Consider the following 19,483-nt stretch of genomic DNA (forward strand, 5'->3'; position numbering starts at 1 on the left):
AACAAAACTTGACACTTTCTTCAGCAATATATCTTTCGATCATTGAAGCTTCTGGACGATATTGATTTTTCACATACCCTTTCAAAATCCTCATGTAACGTTCAATGGGATACATCCATCTTAAGTATACTGGTCCACGAAACTTGATTTCTCTCACCACATGAACAAGTAAATGTACCATGATGTCAAAAAATGATGGAGGGAAAAACATCTCTAGCTGACACAAGATGATAACAATTTCGGCTTGAAGTTCATCTAACTTTAAAGGATCAATGACTTTGCTACAAATTGAAGAGAAGAATGCACACAAACGTGTTATAGTTTGTCTAACATTTTTGGGTAAAATTCCACGAATAGCTACAGGTAACAATTGTTGCATTAAGATGTGGCAATCGTGAGACTTTAGGCCAACAAGCTTCAAGTCTTGCATGGACACTAAACTCTGAATATTTGAAGAGTATCCTTGAGGTACCTTGACACTCTTTAAACATAAGCAAAAACTTATCTTCTCTTGTCTGGACAAAGTGTAACATGCAGGGGGCAAATAAGTGTGCCTACCAACCTCCCTTGGTGCCAAGTCTTTTCGGATCTTCATTTCAACCAAATCCAAACGAGCATTTAGTCCATCTTTTGTCTTTCCCTGAATGTTGAGTAGTGTACCAATCAAGCTATCACACACATTCTTCTCTACATGCATGACATCTATGCAATGCCTAACTTCTAACTTCAACCAATATGGAAGGTCAAACAATATTGATTTTTTCTTCCAAGGGCTCGATGCAGATGACTTCTTGGACGTTTTACCAAATACATGATGTACTTTATTAACTTTTTCATGAATTTGAATGCCAGTTAATGGAGTCGGTGCTTTGTCATTCTCTTGATGTCCATTGAATGTTTTCTTTAACCTTAGATAAAGATTATTAGCTTGTAAAAACCTTCGATGGTGCAGATACACGGTCTTCCTTCCGTTTTTCAATTGATGAGATGCAGTGTTTTCTTCACATATAGGACATGCTTTATGACCCTTGACACTGTACCCTGACAAATTACCATAAGCTGGAAAGTCATTAATGGTGCAAAATAACATTGCATGCATCATGAAAGTTTCAGAAGCAATAACATCAAATACTTCAACACCATCAACCCACAACAACTTCAAGTCTTCAACTAGAGGATTGAGATATACATCTATGTCATTTTCAGACTGCTTTGGACCAGATATCATCATAGACAACATCATGTATTTTCTCTTCATGCAGAGTCCAGGAGATAAGGTTTAAATGAATAATATAACAGGCCAACAACTATGGTTTGTACTTAAATTACCAAATGGATTCATTCCATCGGTAGCTAAGCCAAAACGAATATTTCTACATTCTTCACCGAACTTGGGAAATTCCTGATCAATATTTTTCCATTGCATTGAATCAGCTGGATGACGAAGGAGTCTGTCACATCTTCTCTCAGTTGCATGCCATCTAAGGTTTTTAGCGTCTTTAGGATTTGCAAACAAACGCTTAAGTCTGGACACGATTGGAAGGTACCAGACTACTTTCAAAGCAGATCCTTCCTTCTCTATTTGACCATTATCTTCACTATTTCTTTTCTGCTTGTACCGTGATGACCCACACTTTGGACATTTTTTCAAATCTTCAAATTCTTTTCTGTATAATATGCAATCATTAGAACATGCATGTATCCTTTTATACTCCATACCCATCGAACAAAGAATTTTCTTGGCGTCATGGTTTCGAGTGGGTAGAGTATTTCCTTCGGGAAGCATTTCATTCAAGAGCACGAGCAATTCTGTGAAGCTTTTATCTGTCCAACCATTGGTCGCTTTCAAATTCATAAGTCTTAAAACCGCTGATAATCGCGTGAACATAGTTGAACCAACATACAACAGAGTTTCCGCATCAGCAGACATCGTCTCATACACATGCGCTTGTGCAAAAGCTTCTGCGCCAACATCCCGTATCATGTCCTCCATATTGTCTTCTTCTACTCGCTCTTCACATCGCTCTTCCCGTCGCTCTTCCCGTCTCTCTTCTCGTCGCTCTTTCATGGAGAAATTGGCAAGATATTCAGTTCGAGAAATAGTTGGAATGTGTATTAATTCGCCATGCCATGTCTATATTATATAACTTTTAAGGAAACCATCACAAATAAGATGTTCCCTAACTTGAGTTGCATTCAATTTTCTTCCATTCATTCAAACAATTGACACAAGGACATCTGAACTTCACCTCATCATCACTTCTCCCCTCATAACGTTACGCAAATTTTATAAATTGTTCTACTCCATTCTCCTACTCAGCGCTGATACGTGGTAAATTAATCCAATCTCGATCCATACTGAAATCGCGTGAACAATTTCAGTAATCTTTGAATCAATGCTCACGTCGTAATCAAGGTGTGACCCTATCCCATTTAAGAAGATTCACTTTCTTTATTTTATTGGTACATATTACTTTTAAAATACATATATTAAATTTCACGAAATTTTTCCAGCATTTCGCATTGGCCTTCAGGATACACAAAATGAAAGTGATTATAAACCACAATCAAATATGCACCCGAAGATCAATACAAAACACAATTGACAAATATTCATGAATTTTAAGATATATATATATATATATATATATATATATATATATATATATATATATATATATATATATATATATATATATATGCACTAATAAATTACTAAAAAGTGATTAATCTTCTTAAACTGTCCAATCGAACAATTCAAGATTCAATACATTTAAATTATTAGTATTGTATCCCCTTATATCTAATTTTAAAAAAAATGTAGTTTTTTCAAAATGAAAACTCGGGGACAATACATAATTTTCGTATTGAATCTCAAACGGAAACTAAGGCTAACTCACATATAAGAAAAGAAAACAACATGTTTTAACAAATAATTAATCAAATATATAAAGCAAACAACATATTGGCATCATAGGAAAATATTAGAATTAGGAACCTGGGAGCGCGTAAAAAGTAGATGACAGTGGAAGATGATGCAATTCAACACGTTCGAGAGCTACAAGAGATAACAAAAAACACAAGAGAAAGTCATAAGTAACAAATAAAAGCAAAAACAACAATTTCCTTAACATCATATATTACCTATTTAATTATAGTGTTCTTACAATTCTCTTAAATTCAGACTTAATGCTCTACATTTGAAGACACAATGCTCTTAAATTGAGACTCAATCCTTTCACAAAATTAATCAAAACACTCCAAACAATTTCAATCTCAATGCAAATTAACACTCACAATAACTAAAATTTAAAATTAACATACACAAAACAGAAAACCAAACAAAAACGCGTTGGAAATTTACTTTAAAGAAACCACGGCGTGACAATTGCAGCAAAAGAAGGAAAATGTTCGCGTGGTGGTGGAGGGACGCTGGAACACTTGCAGAGAGACAGAGAGAGGGACGATCGGACGCGAGACGAGACGGCGGCAGCACAACGGTGGCAGGGGGCTCGCGTGGTGGTCTCGCGAGGTGGTCTCGCGTGGTGGTCTCGCGTGGTGGTCTCGCCGGAAGTCGCAGAGAGAGGAGGAGATAGCGATGACGGCAGCGCAACGGTGGCAGCACAACGGTGGCAGTGGCAGCACGGGAGATGGTGGTAGTGGCAGCACGGAGCTCGTGTTATTGGAGTGGCAGGAACTTGCAGAGAGAAGAGTGGCCGGAATTTGCAGAGAGAAATGGAGGAGTAGCTAGCGCGCGAGGAAGAAAGGGGGTTCTGTTTTGAGTCCTAATTAAACTATATGGCCTCGGTTCAATTTAGAACCGAGGCATATAACCCCCCTTTTGGCCCCGGTTCCCTAACACCCGAGGCCTAAAACCCCTTTGGCACCGGCTTTTCCCCAACCGAAGCCTATAAGTCCCAACGTCAATGGCATTTTTGAAATTTCTGGCAACCTTTTTGGCTTCCGGCCTCCTTAACCGAGGCCTATAACCTCTTTTGGCACCGATTTTTTTGAATCGAGGCCTATAACTACTTTTGGCTTCGGGTTTTATGTGAAACGAGGCATGAAAGTTGCCTATAATTGCAAAATTGTCAGTGCGCCATTATATGCTTCGGTTCTTCGCCAACCGAGGCCTATAAGACGAGGTAAATATACAATTCTGCATTGGTGTTTTTGTGTCATTTCTGGCTTCCTAATAAAAGTGTAGCGGATCACGTGCGAGGATATATACATCTGTATAGGAATAGGAGGTGAGTATTCATCTTCTTCCTCTTTCCACAGTTGGCTATGGAAGATAACAACAGCCAGGCTTCATCTCCTGCTTCAACAACCGAAGGAAAACCAATACGATGCAAAGGTCTCTCATCTTCCCTCCATTTCTTAATCTTTACTTCTCAGAAATTGTTCGATTCCGATTTCATTAACATCACAGCGTTTTCTGAATTTCTTTTCGTTGCGAAATTGCAGCCGCGGTTTCTAGAAAAGCCGGTGAGCCATTGGTGATCGAAGAGATAACTGTGGCGCCACCAATGCCCGGTGAGGTGCGAATTCGTGTTATTTGTTCCTCTCTCTGCCACAGTGACGTCACTTTACGGAATCTCCAGGTTCTTTATTATTATTAATTGCTAATATTAATGTTATTAATTGGTAATTTTATTAGTAATAATACATACACACTTGTTTATTTTTTATTATAAAAAATTATTTTTATTTATTTTGTGAGAAATTTAATAATTAAAAAAACAATTATTTAAAAAATAATTTTGATAAAAGGATTAAATTTAAATAAAATAACATCAAATTAATAAAATAATGATTTTAATTTAAAAATGTTTATCTAAAGAGTAACATTGAAAAATATAAATATAAAATTCCTTTTATACATAGATGAGAAGATACAAATTAAATAAAATAAAAAGTAACATAGAATTAGAGACGGAATTCCACATTTAAAAGAAAATAAAATATATACAATTTGAGTTACTTTTAATTTGAATTATTTATTATGATTTAAATTATTAAATTTTAATTTTTTGTTTTAGTAAAGTATTTTATTTATTATTAAATAATATTTGATAATTTGAATGTTCGTAAATTTTTATTTTTATTTTACTTTTGTTTTCTTTTGAAGGTTCCTCCTGCCATTTTTCCAAGGATTCTGGGTCATGAGGCAACTGGGTGAGTTTCTACAGTTTTGTCAATTTTATAATGGTTTTATTTACTGAAAATTTATCTAATATTCAATTTCGTAAGTTTTTGAATTGAAATAAACTACTTGAGCTTTATATAGGTGTTCAGTAATAGACTATTTCTGGAAAATGATTTTTTTCTTCAAAAACATGTTACTAAAAATAAAATAAATAATTACTTCTGCAGAAAATCTGAACTAAATGAACACATTAAAAGATTTTGAATAGTGTAGTTGTTAGTAGATGTGGGCAAACTGCATTCTCATATATACGCACTTGGGTCCCCATTATTAGGCTACGATTCTAACTTAAGAAGTGGTTTAAGCATAATATACGTTATAAAACTGACATCTAAGATAAGTATTGTTTCTACGATATGATTTTATTTTAACTTTTAAAGTAAAACTTTATCTTTATTTTCATTTTTAAAGAAAAAATTTATTTCTATTTTCATCTTATATTTAATGGTATTAAATATTTTATCCACGTTTATTCTATTATTTCACATATTACTTAAATTACTTTTTATAAAAAATAATAAAAATTCATATTAAAAAAAATAATAGTATCAATGTTTTAATGTGAAAAGAAAGCAATCGCCAAAAAGGATGCACTAACTAACCCTACATGGAAATCTTGATTCACCTGTCAATGGATAAGTCGATGGCTTTGGCCACATTTCTTTTAGTTTTTAAAATTTATTTATATATATATATATATATATATATATAAATTATATTTAATCATGTAAATATAAGCTTTCAGTTAATTAAATAAATTAAAATAATTATTAAATTTACATATTATTATTATTATATTATATTTAATATTTAATTTGTAACTATTAATGATTTAAATTAAAATATTATTTGAAATTTGTATCTTGAAGTAATATTATAACATTTCAATTTTAACAGCTTAAAATTAATACATTAGGATATTAACAAATAAACGAATGTATAAAATATATTAATACAGTCTTACAAATGATCAGACTATGTAAATATATCAATTATACATACCAAACATTTTTAATTCTAAACATAAGCTAACTACTTAGAACAACTTTCTACTTAGACCCCCTTCAACTTCCAGAGGTGCTTTGAAACTACAACCACCATTGCTCCCACTGAATAGATGATCATCACAAAAGGAAAACATAAACACAAGACAAAAACACAAAAGAAAGATAAGCTAATGACTTTTAAAGAATTTTCTTAAACATAATATATATATATATATATATATATATATATATATATATATAACAATTACAAACAAGCAGATATTCTCACATATATATTTATAAACTACGACTTAACTAATCCGGATACATGCATTGAGGTCAGATCCAGTCAGTCATGCATTTGTAATGACAGACAGATTAATAGTGAAAGCTCTACCACATACAAGGTCAATCCATTAACACCTATGGTCAAGGAAAAAACCCTAGGCTAGGATCTCCTGCTCCTCTCACCATATACCACATTCCTCTCTACTTTAGAATTTGAATGGTTATTAAAGCGTCATGATAACTTCCAAGACAATCCCTACCTCAATGCAAACACTACCACAATCATTGATAATCCTCCTTGGGTTAGCATGAACCAATCTTAACTCAGTCTCATATAAACAATCTCATATCATATACTCATCATTCATAATAATTACAAAGCTTCTATAACCACAAAAAATACCATTCAAACCACTCAAGAATGCAAGTTTCAGGTCCGTACTTACTTGCCCAGTTAGTAGCCCTCGCCTAGCCCCTAGCCTATGCTTGCCTAGCGAGTAGCACTCACCCAACCACTGGTCCAGGTCTGGAAGTTCCTGACTTAGAAATTCGCCCAGTAAGTAGCACTTGCCTAGTCACTGGTTCTGGTCTGGAAGTTCCTGACTTGGAAATTCGCTCAGCGAGTATTACTCACGCCAACAAGTGTGCCAATTTGTATAATTCTGCAGATCAGTGTTCTGCATAAAATGACAGATTAACTCATTCGCCCAACGAGTAAGCAAATCTGCACAATTCTGCAGAAATTGATTTAAGTAAAAATTATACCTATTCAACCAATCCATAGAACTTCAAAACCTCTACATAGACCATTTGAGTATTAAACATTAATTCTATCAAAATATTCACACCAATTGCATCCAATTGCACTTATAACATACATTTATTCTCAAACAACAAATAAAACCTAAGTATTTATCGTTTTCAAACATCATAACCCATTTCACATATCAAACACATCAGTCAATTACAGAATAATCAAATAATAACATTCCTAACAGGGTTTTGAGACATGATAGATATTAGCTTCCCTTATCTAGTATTTTGCTTAAATAACTCTATAAACGTTAAACATCTCTAACTCCACAGGATGTTCTATCTATACATAGAAATATCATAAGAACGACCAGGGCATACCATTATGATCACTGATCAACAAAGACTCATACTAATACATAAAATGACGCATGCAAGCGGAAGAGGGCTTACATGCAATAGAAAACATAAAAGACAAAAAAAGAGAGCGAAAACTTAACTTACGCGAACGAAAAAACTGATAAGTCAAAATTGAAGAGTTCCTCGAAAGGATCAATCTTACGGTCTTGGTTCTTCAATCAGACGACTAGAAAGACATAAAGATAGAACTCTCAGAGAGAAGTAAGAGAGCTCTAGAAAAGTGGTTTCTAGAGAGATAATGTATTTTAAAACAATGAAACTCGTTTATAACAATTATATTTATACTAAAACTTTTTAATATTAAAATAATCGAGTCTCACTATTTTTAAACCACTATCACTTATAAAATACCATTTTCTAAAGTTTTACAAATATAATACAAAAAAATTTAATTTTTTAAATTATTTTTTATTTTGATTTTTAAATAAAAAAAGTGAGTCAACGGGCTAATTTGTGTCCGAACATTTTGTGAACTAGACAAGATGGGTTGAGAGGTTGGCCTGCCGATTGTGCCCCAATTTGCTATCCAAATATTGTGATAGTTTAATCAATTCAATACTTGAAATTGAGATATTCTTGTACGAAAACATAAAGAATAAATAAAAATTATAAAAAATAAATAAAAATAATGAAATGAAGTAGAAAAAAAATCAAATGTGTCCTTTAAAAACTAATTAATTTAATAATATTGAGGTTTGGGTATCCTTAGATGCAATATATCATTTAAATGAAGCCAAATAAATAAAAAATTATAATTAAAGTTGTTATAACATGAGAAATATCTTCGAAATTAGAAATATGAATAAGTTTTGTAATATTTAATAAGTTAAAAAATATTTGAGAGAGAATGAAGATTTGTGTCACAAAATAAAGTAATACCGATTAGGAGAAAGAATAATGAAGTATGAGATGGGACAAGGATGGAGAGGAGATGGAGATTACCTATACTCGTACATAATTTAAAAAATTAATTATTACTCATACATATATCGAGTCAACCTAAAAATCAACATAAAATATTGTAAAGATAATGTAAAAATTTATCTTTATAATATAATCATGTAATCATGTAAATATTTTATAAGTTTTAAATTAATTAAATTAATAATTTTAATTAAATAAATTAAAATAATTATTAAATTACATATTATTTTTCCAATATATTTAATATTTCAAATTTAATTTTTAATTATTAATAATTTAAATTACAATATTATTTCAAATTTGTATCTTGAAATAATATAATATAAAAAATTTTATTTTTTTAAATTATTTTTTATTTTAATTTTTAATTAAAAAAAGTGAGTCAACATGGTAATTCGCGTCAGAACATTTTGCGAATTATGAAAACATAAACAATAAATAAAAACAATGAAATGGATGAGAAATATCTTAAATATATGAATAAATTTTGTGAATATTTAATAAGTTAAAAACCACTAAAGAAAGAGAATAAAGATTTGTGTCACCAAATAAAGTAATATCGATTATCGGAAAGAATAATGAAATTAAGTTTCTTAAGTTATCTTATAAATTATGAGTGATTTAGTTACTTAAAACATGAGTCTGAGTATGAAAATGAGTATAAAGATGGAGAGAAGGACGAAGAGAGATGAAAATTACCTATAGTCATACATAATTTAAAAAATCATGTATTACTCGTACATATGTTAAATGAGTATAAAAATTTCCGTTAAAATCGAGACAAATTTAATCAATATTTATCTCTCATCCCTATTGTGCAGATGACAGAATAGAATGAATAGATTTTGTTAAGAAAGTATATTGAAAAGAAAGAAACTAATAGGACATACAAGAAATTGTGAATGCTTAGAAAACAGAGTCATTCAATTGAAAGATTGAAGGGTTGGCAGATGATGAAGTGTTTGAAGAGATTTTGATAAGTTTTGATATGATGACAGGGTTGTGGAAAGTGTAGGGAAGGATGTAAGTGAAGTTAAAAAAGGTGATGTGGTTATTCCAGTTATCCTACCAGAATGTGGGGAGTGCATAGATTGCAAATCAAGCAAGAGCAACCGTTGTACTAATTTCCCTTTCAAGGTGTCTCCCTGGATGCCTCGACATGGTAGCTCTAGGTTCACTGACAAGAATGGAGACATCATATACCATTTTTTGTTTATTTCAAGCTTCAGTGAGTACACTGTGGTGGACATTGCCAATATTATCAAGATTGATCCACACATTCCCCCTGACAGGGCATGCCTTCTTGGATGTGGTGTTTCAACAGGCAAGCTTCTTTAACAATTAGTTTCCACAAACAAAATCTAACAAATATTTTAAACACATGTTTTATCAGCAGTTGAAATTTATTGGATTAAGACTGTAATTTTTTTATTATACTAAACAAAATATCTCAATATTTGTTGTACTAAACCAATTGTTAGTTTTTAAGCTGAAACTAACAAAGTTATCTTATATTTCCAAATCACACAGTTGTTTTAATCAATGTTATAAAATTGTGCTTCCACATGTAGGGGTAGGTGCTGCTTGGAGAACTGCTGGTGTGGAACCAGGGTCTACAGTAGCCATTTTTGGGCTGGGATCTATTGGATTAGCAGTATGAACTCTTTCAACAATGTTTTCTTTTGTTTGTAACTTATGTTTCTGTGCTAAAATGCTTGTTGCAATTCGTTTGCTTCATAGGTTGCAGAGGGAGCAAGACTTTGTGGAGCAACTAGGATTATAGGTGTTGACGTCTATCCAGAAAAATTTGAAATTGGTAATGCACTGTTTGTTTAGTAACATCATAGTAACCATTATATTGTTATTCAAGCATGAATTCTGAATTTTATGGTTTGTTTTTCTCTTTCAATCAGGAAAAAAATTTGGTGTCACAGACTTTGTCCATGCAAGAGAATGTGAGGACAAACCTGTGAGCCAGGTCTAACCTCTTGGAGACATCAATCTTTTTTGTTGAAATTCCTTTCTCTTTGCATGTGATGAAATGAAAAGATTAAAACAACTTTCATTGATGTAAGTTCAATGTCTTCACTATTTGAATGCCATTGTATTGAAATTTGGGTGCTAAGCAGGTTATCATAGAGATGACTGGTGGGGGAGCAGATTATTGCTTCGAATGTGTTGGCATGGCATCAGTGGTGCATGAAGCATATGCTTCTTGTAGAAAGGTACATGCTACACTGTCAAAATTTCCCAACACTCATGAGCTCCACAAATCTATACTTGATGAAAGCATGAGTTGCAAGCTGATGATTTTGTGTTCAGGGTTGGGGAGAAACAATTGTTTTAGGAGTGGACAAACCAGGAGCCAGGATAAATATCAGTTCCCATGAGGTCCTTCATGACGGCAAGTGCCTCATGGGATCCTTGTTTGGAGGTCTCATACCCAAGTCTCATGTCCCTATTCTCCTTAAACGTTACGTGGACAAGGTAAATTATGCAATTGCTTTTATTTCACTTTTCAACAAAGCTGTCTGTCCCATCAAGATTAAGATATACGTATTAGACTTGTAGAAATAATTATGTAAAATTTGTAATGAAAAAATTATTAAATATCAAACTTTTGCGACATCTCTAGTCTATTAACTTTTGCCCCATGTTTTTATAGGAATTGCAGTTGGATGAATTTGTCACTCATGAGGTGGAGTTTAAGGACATCAACAAGGCTTTTGATTTATTGAGTACAGGAAAGTGTCTTCGATGTGTGATTTGGATGGATAAGTGAGTACATTGTTAAGTATTCCTAGTCCTTGATGATGATATGCAACATGAAACATTTATTCCTAACTCTTTTGTATTTGATAAAACATATTCAATAAAACAGAGCTTCTATTTTACTGCACTGCAAATGCACTTGAAGCACCAGTGAAGAAACTAATAGGGGAGGTAATGGTGATCCTTGTTGCTCCAAAGTGTCTTAGTCTGTACACTCCAGAAACAGCACCATCTGGTATTTCCCATTCGATTGTAGCTAACCCATGCAAGGAACTATTATCTACTTTCCACTTGAAAAACAAGCTTAAATCATCATCATCATACGTAGCAATCCATCTTTTCCCTTGCAGCCTCTCCACTGCAGCAAATGTGCCTTCTGTGAGAAGATCATATCTTGGATTAGCACTCCAGAATGTAGCACTTGGTGTATCTCCCTTCCTAAAATACCCTCTTTCTGGAAATGCTATGTCTTCTTTTATGTCACCAAATTCGATTCCTTCTGGAGGTGAGTCTCCAAACGGACCAACTAACAGACTTATTTGTACAGATGAGAGATCTGGTGGAGAGGGACCTTTTATAGTGATGTTCTGTCCTTCAGCCATTGCTTCTGCTAGTTTCTTAAATTCTTGGATGTATGCTGACAATGTGTGAGGACCATACAGTGTTGAAGCAGCCTGAAATTATATTATTAATTAGCAATAATTTAGATATAGTTTGTCTCAAAGATAAAGCCCAAAATGCAATAATTTCCAACATGCATAAATTCTCAATCCAGATTGCAGTATTTTTGCGGAAGAAATAAAAGTTATTGCAGGTTTCACTGAACAATTATATATCAAGGTTAGCTCAATCCAACCCCTTGGGAACAAATTGCACCCATTCACGAAAATAAAAATGTAATTTAACAATTAATATTAGCGATAAAAAACAATTGTTAATATAGATACGTCTAATATACACAAACTAACAAGGGTGAATTAGATTTTTAAGATTTTACTGTTTTAAAATATTCTTGAACTGTTTTATGAATCTTCAATCAATTTATCAATACTGCATTAATAGATTAATTCAAGCAATTAGCAGTAACAAAAGATGAAAGAAATAAGAAAAGACAACAATTTTTATACCGGTTCAATTCAAAATGAATATACATCTAGTCTTCTAAGCAACTTGAGCTTAGAAGGATTCCACTAAATCAATAAAGTTCCAAGAATTATAAGATCACCTATATAATTCTACACCTTAATGACCCAAGAACTTGATTCACTAATCAAGAACTCCCTCTAAATACAATGCTACACACAATTGCAAAAAGACCTTCACCTACACAATGAATAACAATGAAAAGAACAGTAATTCAAAAGAAAGGGACGAGTACACATAGTTTTGTGCATATATGACAATTGGTCCCTTGTGCCAAGCTTGATCTCCTTAGATTAACTCCATCCTTGATCTTTTTGAATACCCAGCAGAATAATCTCTTCAGAACTCAAGAATTGTCTTTTCTTAATCTATCAAATCAGGTTTTGTATATTATGTCTCGTATTGTAAAATTGAATTTGAGATTTGATTAAAAAGGGAATTTTGCTGGTTTGATTAATGGATTAGGAGTTTTACCTAATCAATTATCATGACTGAATTTTGATTGTAGTGGTTGCAGTGCACTTCGATAATCCATTAGATAAGTTGTTAATCCATTAAAGAATTCTATAACACTTAGGTTTTTGCAGTTTAGAAATGGATTTGCTTATCTAGGAAGTTCTAGGCTTGGCTTACATTTATTCTAAGCATGCACTATTCATTCAAATGGAAAATCTAAGGCAATGCCTAATCACATGCTTGACTTTGGACATCATCAAAACTTCAATTGAGTGAGTAAGATCCCCCTTTCAACAACAATTAGTCACAATTTACAATCAAAATAACCACCTAATGTGATTTTTTTGTCAAATTTTATATCGTTAATTACTTTTGCACCTAATACAAACATGACTTGAACAAAAGTTATTACTAAGTATGTAAAAAATATTAGCACTCACTAGTGCACTACAAGAAGGGGATTTGACCGCAATTATTTTTGTCTTTCTGTCTCAGTTCCAGAATCGAGGCATATTTTGACGAGGTAAAAAAGGGTAAGCTTTTGGCCTCAAGTGTGAGCTAAGGCAGAAAACCCACACGCTGCCTCAATTCTTCTTATAACCGAAGCCATATAGTCCAATATTAAAAAATAAATTGTAAAATGTGAATGGCTGTTGGCTTCAGTTGTGGTGTGAATCGAAGCCATATGGCCTGCTTTTTGGCCTTGGTTATGGTGTAAACTGAAGCCATATGTCACTTTCTTCTTTGGGTGCTACACCAACTGAGGCCATGTGTCTTTTTTTTAAATATAATTTTTGCTTTTGGTTATTCCCACATTTTTTAACCAACTTATTTTTTCAGTAAACCAGACCAAAATAAAACAGAAACAAATGTCTACATTTTATGAAACCTAACATCATCCATAATCCAAATTGTTGGGATTTTTAGGGCTTTTGAAAATATGAGAGATATATGCGATATGTTATATGGAGGAACATGTTGTTGTATTTTATTGATATACCCTATATATAAAGCAAAATATAATAAATATCAAGTATAAAATATTTAGAATATCTCACTCCTACTCTAAAATAATAACTAATTTCTAAAACTGAAACATATCTAATGAAATATTTTCTAAAATCTAATTTAAATAAAAAAGATATTAAGTAATATTCTCAACATTCCTCCTTGCTTAATATCTGTTTATTTAAATTTTATATCTTCAGATTTGATTCTCCATCTTTTGATGATTGATTTTCTCCTCTTTTTGTGCTTGTATTTTTTGTTTTTCTCTTTCTTCCATGGCATCACATCCTTCTTCAATTTGGCATCATCCTTTATATTTCTTCTTATATCAGCATCATCTTCTTTTTCTTTGTCCTGTGTGGATTTCATTGTAGTGACATTGGACCTTTTGTGAATATTAGAATGTGAACCTCCATCTACTTTTTTTCACTTGGATATCTACTTTCTTCTAGAGATATTTATCTTTTGATTCTGATCCTTCTTTCATACTCACCTTATTTGTAGCACATTCCTCCTTCATAAAATCCACCGAAAATCTTTTGTCTTTCATGTGTACTTTGAATACCTCTATGTTGTTAGCATTTTTTACCACATATACTTTATTTTCAAAGGAGACCTTGTAACCTTTCTCTAACATTTGAGCAACACTTAACAAATTCTGGGTAATCTTAGGAACATATAAGACATCAAAATAAATTTGATACCTGAATGAGTTTTAATTGAAATTGTTCCTGTACCTTTCACAACAAGTTTTCTTCCATTCCCAATTCTTACCTTGAAAATATTTGATTAATATTGAGCTCCTTGAAAAGTTATCTATCATGAGTCATGTGGTTTCTGCAACCACTATCTATAATCCAATCTTTTGAAGATTCGTTAGTTATGACACATGATGTTGAAAGAAGTAGTTCCTCCTCTGATTTATCCTCTACAATCTGAACATCTTCTTGAGAATCTTTAGATTTGCATACCTTTTCCACATGTCCTAATTGACCACATTTGTGACATTTGACATTTGTCTTGCACCAACATCAGTTAGGTTAATGACCTTTTCTTTTGCAATGGGGAGAAGATGGAAAAACCTGTGTGTTATTGTGTTTGCTCTTTCTATTTTTCTTGATTATGAGAGCATTCTCGTCAATGTAATTTAAATTACCTTTAACCGCCTCATGATCTTCTCTCATCAATCTTTGTTGTTCTTGTGCTTGCAAGGGATGCATCACCTATGCATCACCTATGTAAAGGTAATTGTAGACAAATCTTTTGTGTTTTATAAGGAATTTTCTCAATGAGTCTGGAATCTGGAAACTCCTTTCCCAACAATTTTATCTTGTTGGCAATACCCAAAAATTTGTTTGAGTATTCTTTAATCGTCTCTGATTCTTTCATTCTTTGCATCTTGAACTCCCTTATCAAGTTCAAAAATTTCATACCTCGAATCTTCTTGTTCCCAAATTTCTTTGGGAGATTTTAGAGTCATGATCATAGTCATAATCATTTGTCAAACCCCTACGAACAAGCATGATTTCGCCTTTGCCTTTCTCGTCTTTTTTTCTTTATGAGCTTTGATTTGAGCCACGTTGGGATTTTCAGACAAGGGAACATTATCTTCCTCCATGACTTCCCATAGATCTAGCCCTCAAGATATGTTTGCCTCCTTACCACCCATAGATCATAGCTTTCACCATCAAAGAGTGGAATATCGACGTGTGACATATTTCCTTCCATTCTATCGGCAGTAAGAACAATGGCTCTTGATACCACTTGTTGGGATTTTTAGGGCTTTTGAAAATATGAAAGATATGCGATATATCTGATATGTTATATGGAGGAACATGTTGTTGTATTTTATTGATATACCCTATATATAGAGCAAAATATAACAAATATCAAGTATAAAATATTTAGAATATCTCACTCCTAATCTAAAAGAATAACTAATTTCTAAAACTGAAACATATCTCTAAAACTGAAATATTTTCTAAAAACTAATTTAAATAAAAAAGATATTAAGTAATATTCTCAACACAAATACATCTAAAATTCTTTTGTAACAACAAGTCAATATCCTAATCAATACTATTGTACATCTGAATTATAAATTTTGCACATGCTATTCTACCAAACTTTATGAACTTTACGGGAATTGGTGTAGTACTCTTGAATGTCTGCAAAATAAGACGTTAACTTTAATTTGTATATAGAAAGGCGATGTTGCAAAGTATTTGTTTAATTCAAATATATTACCTTCATAGCGTTGCACAAATTGTATAAATTCTTCCACTCCTTTCTTAGACTCAACACTTCAACATTGAGAAACCTTTAACAAACAAATAGACAACAATTAGGCTACTGAAAGCATATTAATCAACAATGCAAACGTGATGATTTCTATCACTTACCAGGTTACTCCACAGACCATAAATCATATTGAATTGTGGAAATCAGGTATGAAGTTGCTACCCCTTGCAATATCTAGCAAAGCCACAAAGTTGAGCACCTTTCAAACACAATGAAGTTTGTTCTTCATTCGCGTCTCACCATAGTGTCCTCTATAAGACCCGGTAAATTAAATAAATAAATATTTATTTATTTAATATAAATGCGGGTAAAAGAATCTTTATAGAATTTAATGTGGGGAGTTATGACAAGGAATAATACTAGCTCAACTGGCTGAGAATACTTAACTATTATGAGAGGACTAGGGTTCGAGTCCTGTGTATGTCATTTAGTACTTAACGTTAAATAGGTTCTTTATTTTATGTAATAAGAATTGGCTCGTTTTTGGGTTTTTGTGAGTTCTGGGTCATTCTAATTAGGTGAAAAAGGAATGTATGTCATTTAGTACTTAACGCTAAATAGGTTCTTTATTTTATGTAATAAGAATTGGCTCGTTTTTGGGTTTTTGTGAGTTCTGGGTCATTCTAATTAGGTGAAAAAGGAATTTTTATTTGTTGATTGGATGTTGGATGTTATTAATTGTTGAATTATTTTGTGGTTTGAGGTAATTGGATGAATAATTTGTATGCTTGTGAGGGTTTGGAAAATTGGGAATTCTGAGTTCAGGGGTCAATTGATGTATGAATTGTGTTGGGGATCTGTTTATTGGAGTTTAAATTGATATTAAGTACAATTGGGGTATGATTTGCTTGCTGATTTATGGAAATGGATAAAGAGAATGCGTTTGGGAATTTTGGGATTTTTTGCAAGGACAAGGAAATTCTAGGTTTTACCAAGAATTGGATGCACCGCCTGGTGGCACCTAGTTTTCCACCAGGCTCCAGCACGACAGTGATGGCAGTGAGTGTTGTGTGATGTGAAGGATTGCGAAATTGGGATTCTGTAGATGGTTAACTTAGTTTAGGCAGATAATTGGTATAAAAGATGAAGTATACAAGGGTGGTGGGTTAAATGAGGTTAAACTTGATTATAATTTAAGGTTTTGGGAAGAATGAACTGTTGCCATCAGGCGATAGCAACCAAATCAGTGGCCACTAGAACACGTGGCGCCTAGCAATGAGGATGGTCCCGCCAGGCGATACCTGTAGAACCAGAGACCTCTAGTGCACGTGGTGCCTAGTGCCATGTGGTTTTTGCAAGGCGGTCTACAACGAAATTTTGCCAGGCGATAACGCAAGGTTGTTCCATTTGAAGTGTGTTTGGTCTACATCGGTTTGGATAATACCTTGAGTATGAAACTTGTTGAAGACATTCTTGGAATTGTGGCATAGAATGGAAGGTATACACGTGGCGATCCTGGGTTGTGGCCTAGTGATATGAGAAATCTGGTGTGAGCATGCGAGTTATGGCTTGTATGGTTTGGCTCCACTTGATTGACAATCACGGATAGTGGCTGGTGATGTTGTGAATCTTGTGTTAAGAATACAAATTGTGGCTTGTACTAGGGAGCTCCACGTGGCGTTACGAATGGTGGATCGTAACATGATAGTCCCGCACATGTAATATACTAGTGGTGGCTTGTAGAGGTGGTGTAAGACTCGTGAAAATTAATTAATTAATAAACGCGAGTAGTGGGAGCCTTTATGGCATTAAATATTGTTTGATGTGACATGGAAAAGTACTAGCTCAAATGGTTGAGAGTACTTGGTTGGATTGAGAGGACTTGGGTTCGAGTCCTATGTATGCATCTTTTGTGTTGTTTGATTTTTTATTAATTTTTAATAATGTGTGTGATCATTGTTGAGTGATAACATAATTCTACAATTATGTGAATTGTCATGAAGCATGAATTGGTTGAGTGGTTGTGCATTGATTTGTTGATAAGCATGGTCATGGGTTCAAACCTTGGTCATGAGTCTGACTCGCCTAAGCGAGACATCGTGGTGTGTCGTATCCTTGAGTTGTGGCTCGGGATAGGGGTTAAGCACGTGGCATTCTATAGGTTGTGGCCCGGAATGACTTCCCTTGATTTGTGGCTCGGGATACCAGATGAACACGAGGAACTCTTGAGTTGTGGCTCGGGTTGGTGAGTGTTGCCTGTGTGAGTGTGCTGGTTGTGGCTAGTACGGATGGGTCTTTAGTGATTTACTGACGAGTTTGGTAGTCCTGGGACGTTACAGACTATGTTCCTATTTGGGAACTCCACCTGGAGTTACGGTGTGTGATCCGTAGCATGGTTTCCCGCATGTGCTCTTGATGAATGATTATCTTGTTTCCTTTTAGAGTTATGAATATGGTGAAGTTGTTTAAGAAAGCTTTTTGAAAATTCCCACTGGACATTAAGATAGCATGCTATCTAGATGTGAAGGTTCATTTCTCAAGCTCATGAAAGGAAGAAGAGAGTTGGATTCAAGCTTAAACACACACTAGATGTGAAGGTTCATTTCTCAAGCTCATGAAAGGAAGAAGAGAGTTGGATTCAAGCTTAAACACACACGGCAATAACAACACTATAGAACAAAATGAAAGAAGAAACAATAAAAATGGAAAGCATAGAAGATGAAGAATGGAAGAAGCACGCCACTCATAGGGGGGGATCTAAGCCAACCAAGCCTTAGAGATGAGTGATGGTGCCGCCACTTGCAAGCAAGATAAGGCAAAGGTGAGTTCACTTCTAGGAAGGAGAGCTCACGAAAATTGGTGGTTGAATGCATAAAGTTTATAACAAAATGATCAACCCTTTTACAAGACAATAAGCACCCTTTAAATAGGAGTTCATAGGGGTCCTTTAGCAAATACAAAAACATGAAAAAGGATTAACTAGCAAACCCTAAACCTAATGTGAGAGTGAGTCTTGGCCAAGTGAAGGGAGATGATTGGTGGAGGCATTCCCATGAGGATTCTAGGCCAAAAGAGGAAGGAGACCAAGTGACCTTCTAAGGCATAAACCACAAAGGCAAAAGGAGACAAGGTACATGTCTACTTTTGCTTTTGCTTTATGCTTTTTGCTTTCCTTTCTCTTCCACTTCATCCAAGTGCTCCAATCACCAAGTGCCACCTAGCCATGCTCTACTTTCTCTTAATTACCTACAAAACAAGACAAGCAAGGATTAGCATGTTGGTT

General features: G+C 33.7%; 1 protein-coding gene across 1 annotated transcript; it reads left to right on the forward strand.

The window, feature by feature from the left end:
- Positions 1 to 4,176: 4,176 nt before the first annotated feature.
- On the forward strand, positions 4,177 to 11,450 carry LOC114187545 (alcohol dehydrogenase-like 7). Its single transcript, XM_028075819.1, has 10 exons — positions 4,177 to 4,357; positions 4,468 to 4,604; positions 5,132 to 5,178; positions 9,579 to 9,904; positions 10,152 to 10,234; positions 10,321 to 10,396; positions 10,494 to 10,558; positions 10,710 to 10,805; positions 10,903 to 11,067; positions 11,246 to 11,450. The coding sequence occupies exons 1-10, from the start codon at positions 4,288 to 4,290 to the stop codon at positions 11,360 to 11,362; spliced, it is 1,182 nt and encodes a 393-aa protein (XP_027931620.1). The 5' UTR covers positions 4,177 to 4,287; the 3' UTR covers positions 11,363 to 11,450.
- The last annotated feature ends 8,033 nt before the right edge of the window (positions 11,451 to 19,483 follow it).

This window comes from Vigna unguiculata, chromosome 6 (assembly GCF_004118075.2).
Source record: "Vigna unguiculata cultivar IT97K-499-35 chromosome 6, ASM411807v1, whole genome shotgun sequence".
Classification (NCBI taxonomy): Eukaryota; Viridiplantae; Streptophyta; class Magnoliopsida; order Fabales; family Fabaceae; genus Vigna; species Vigna unguiculata.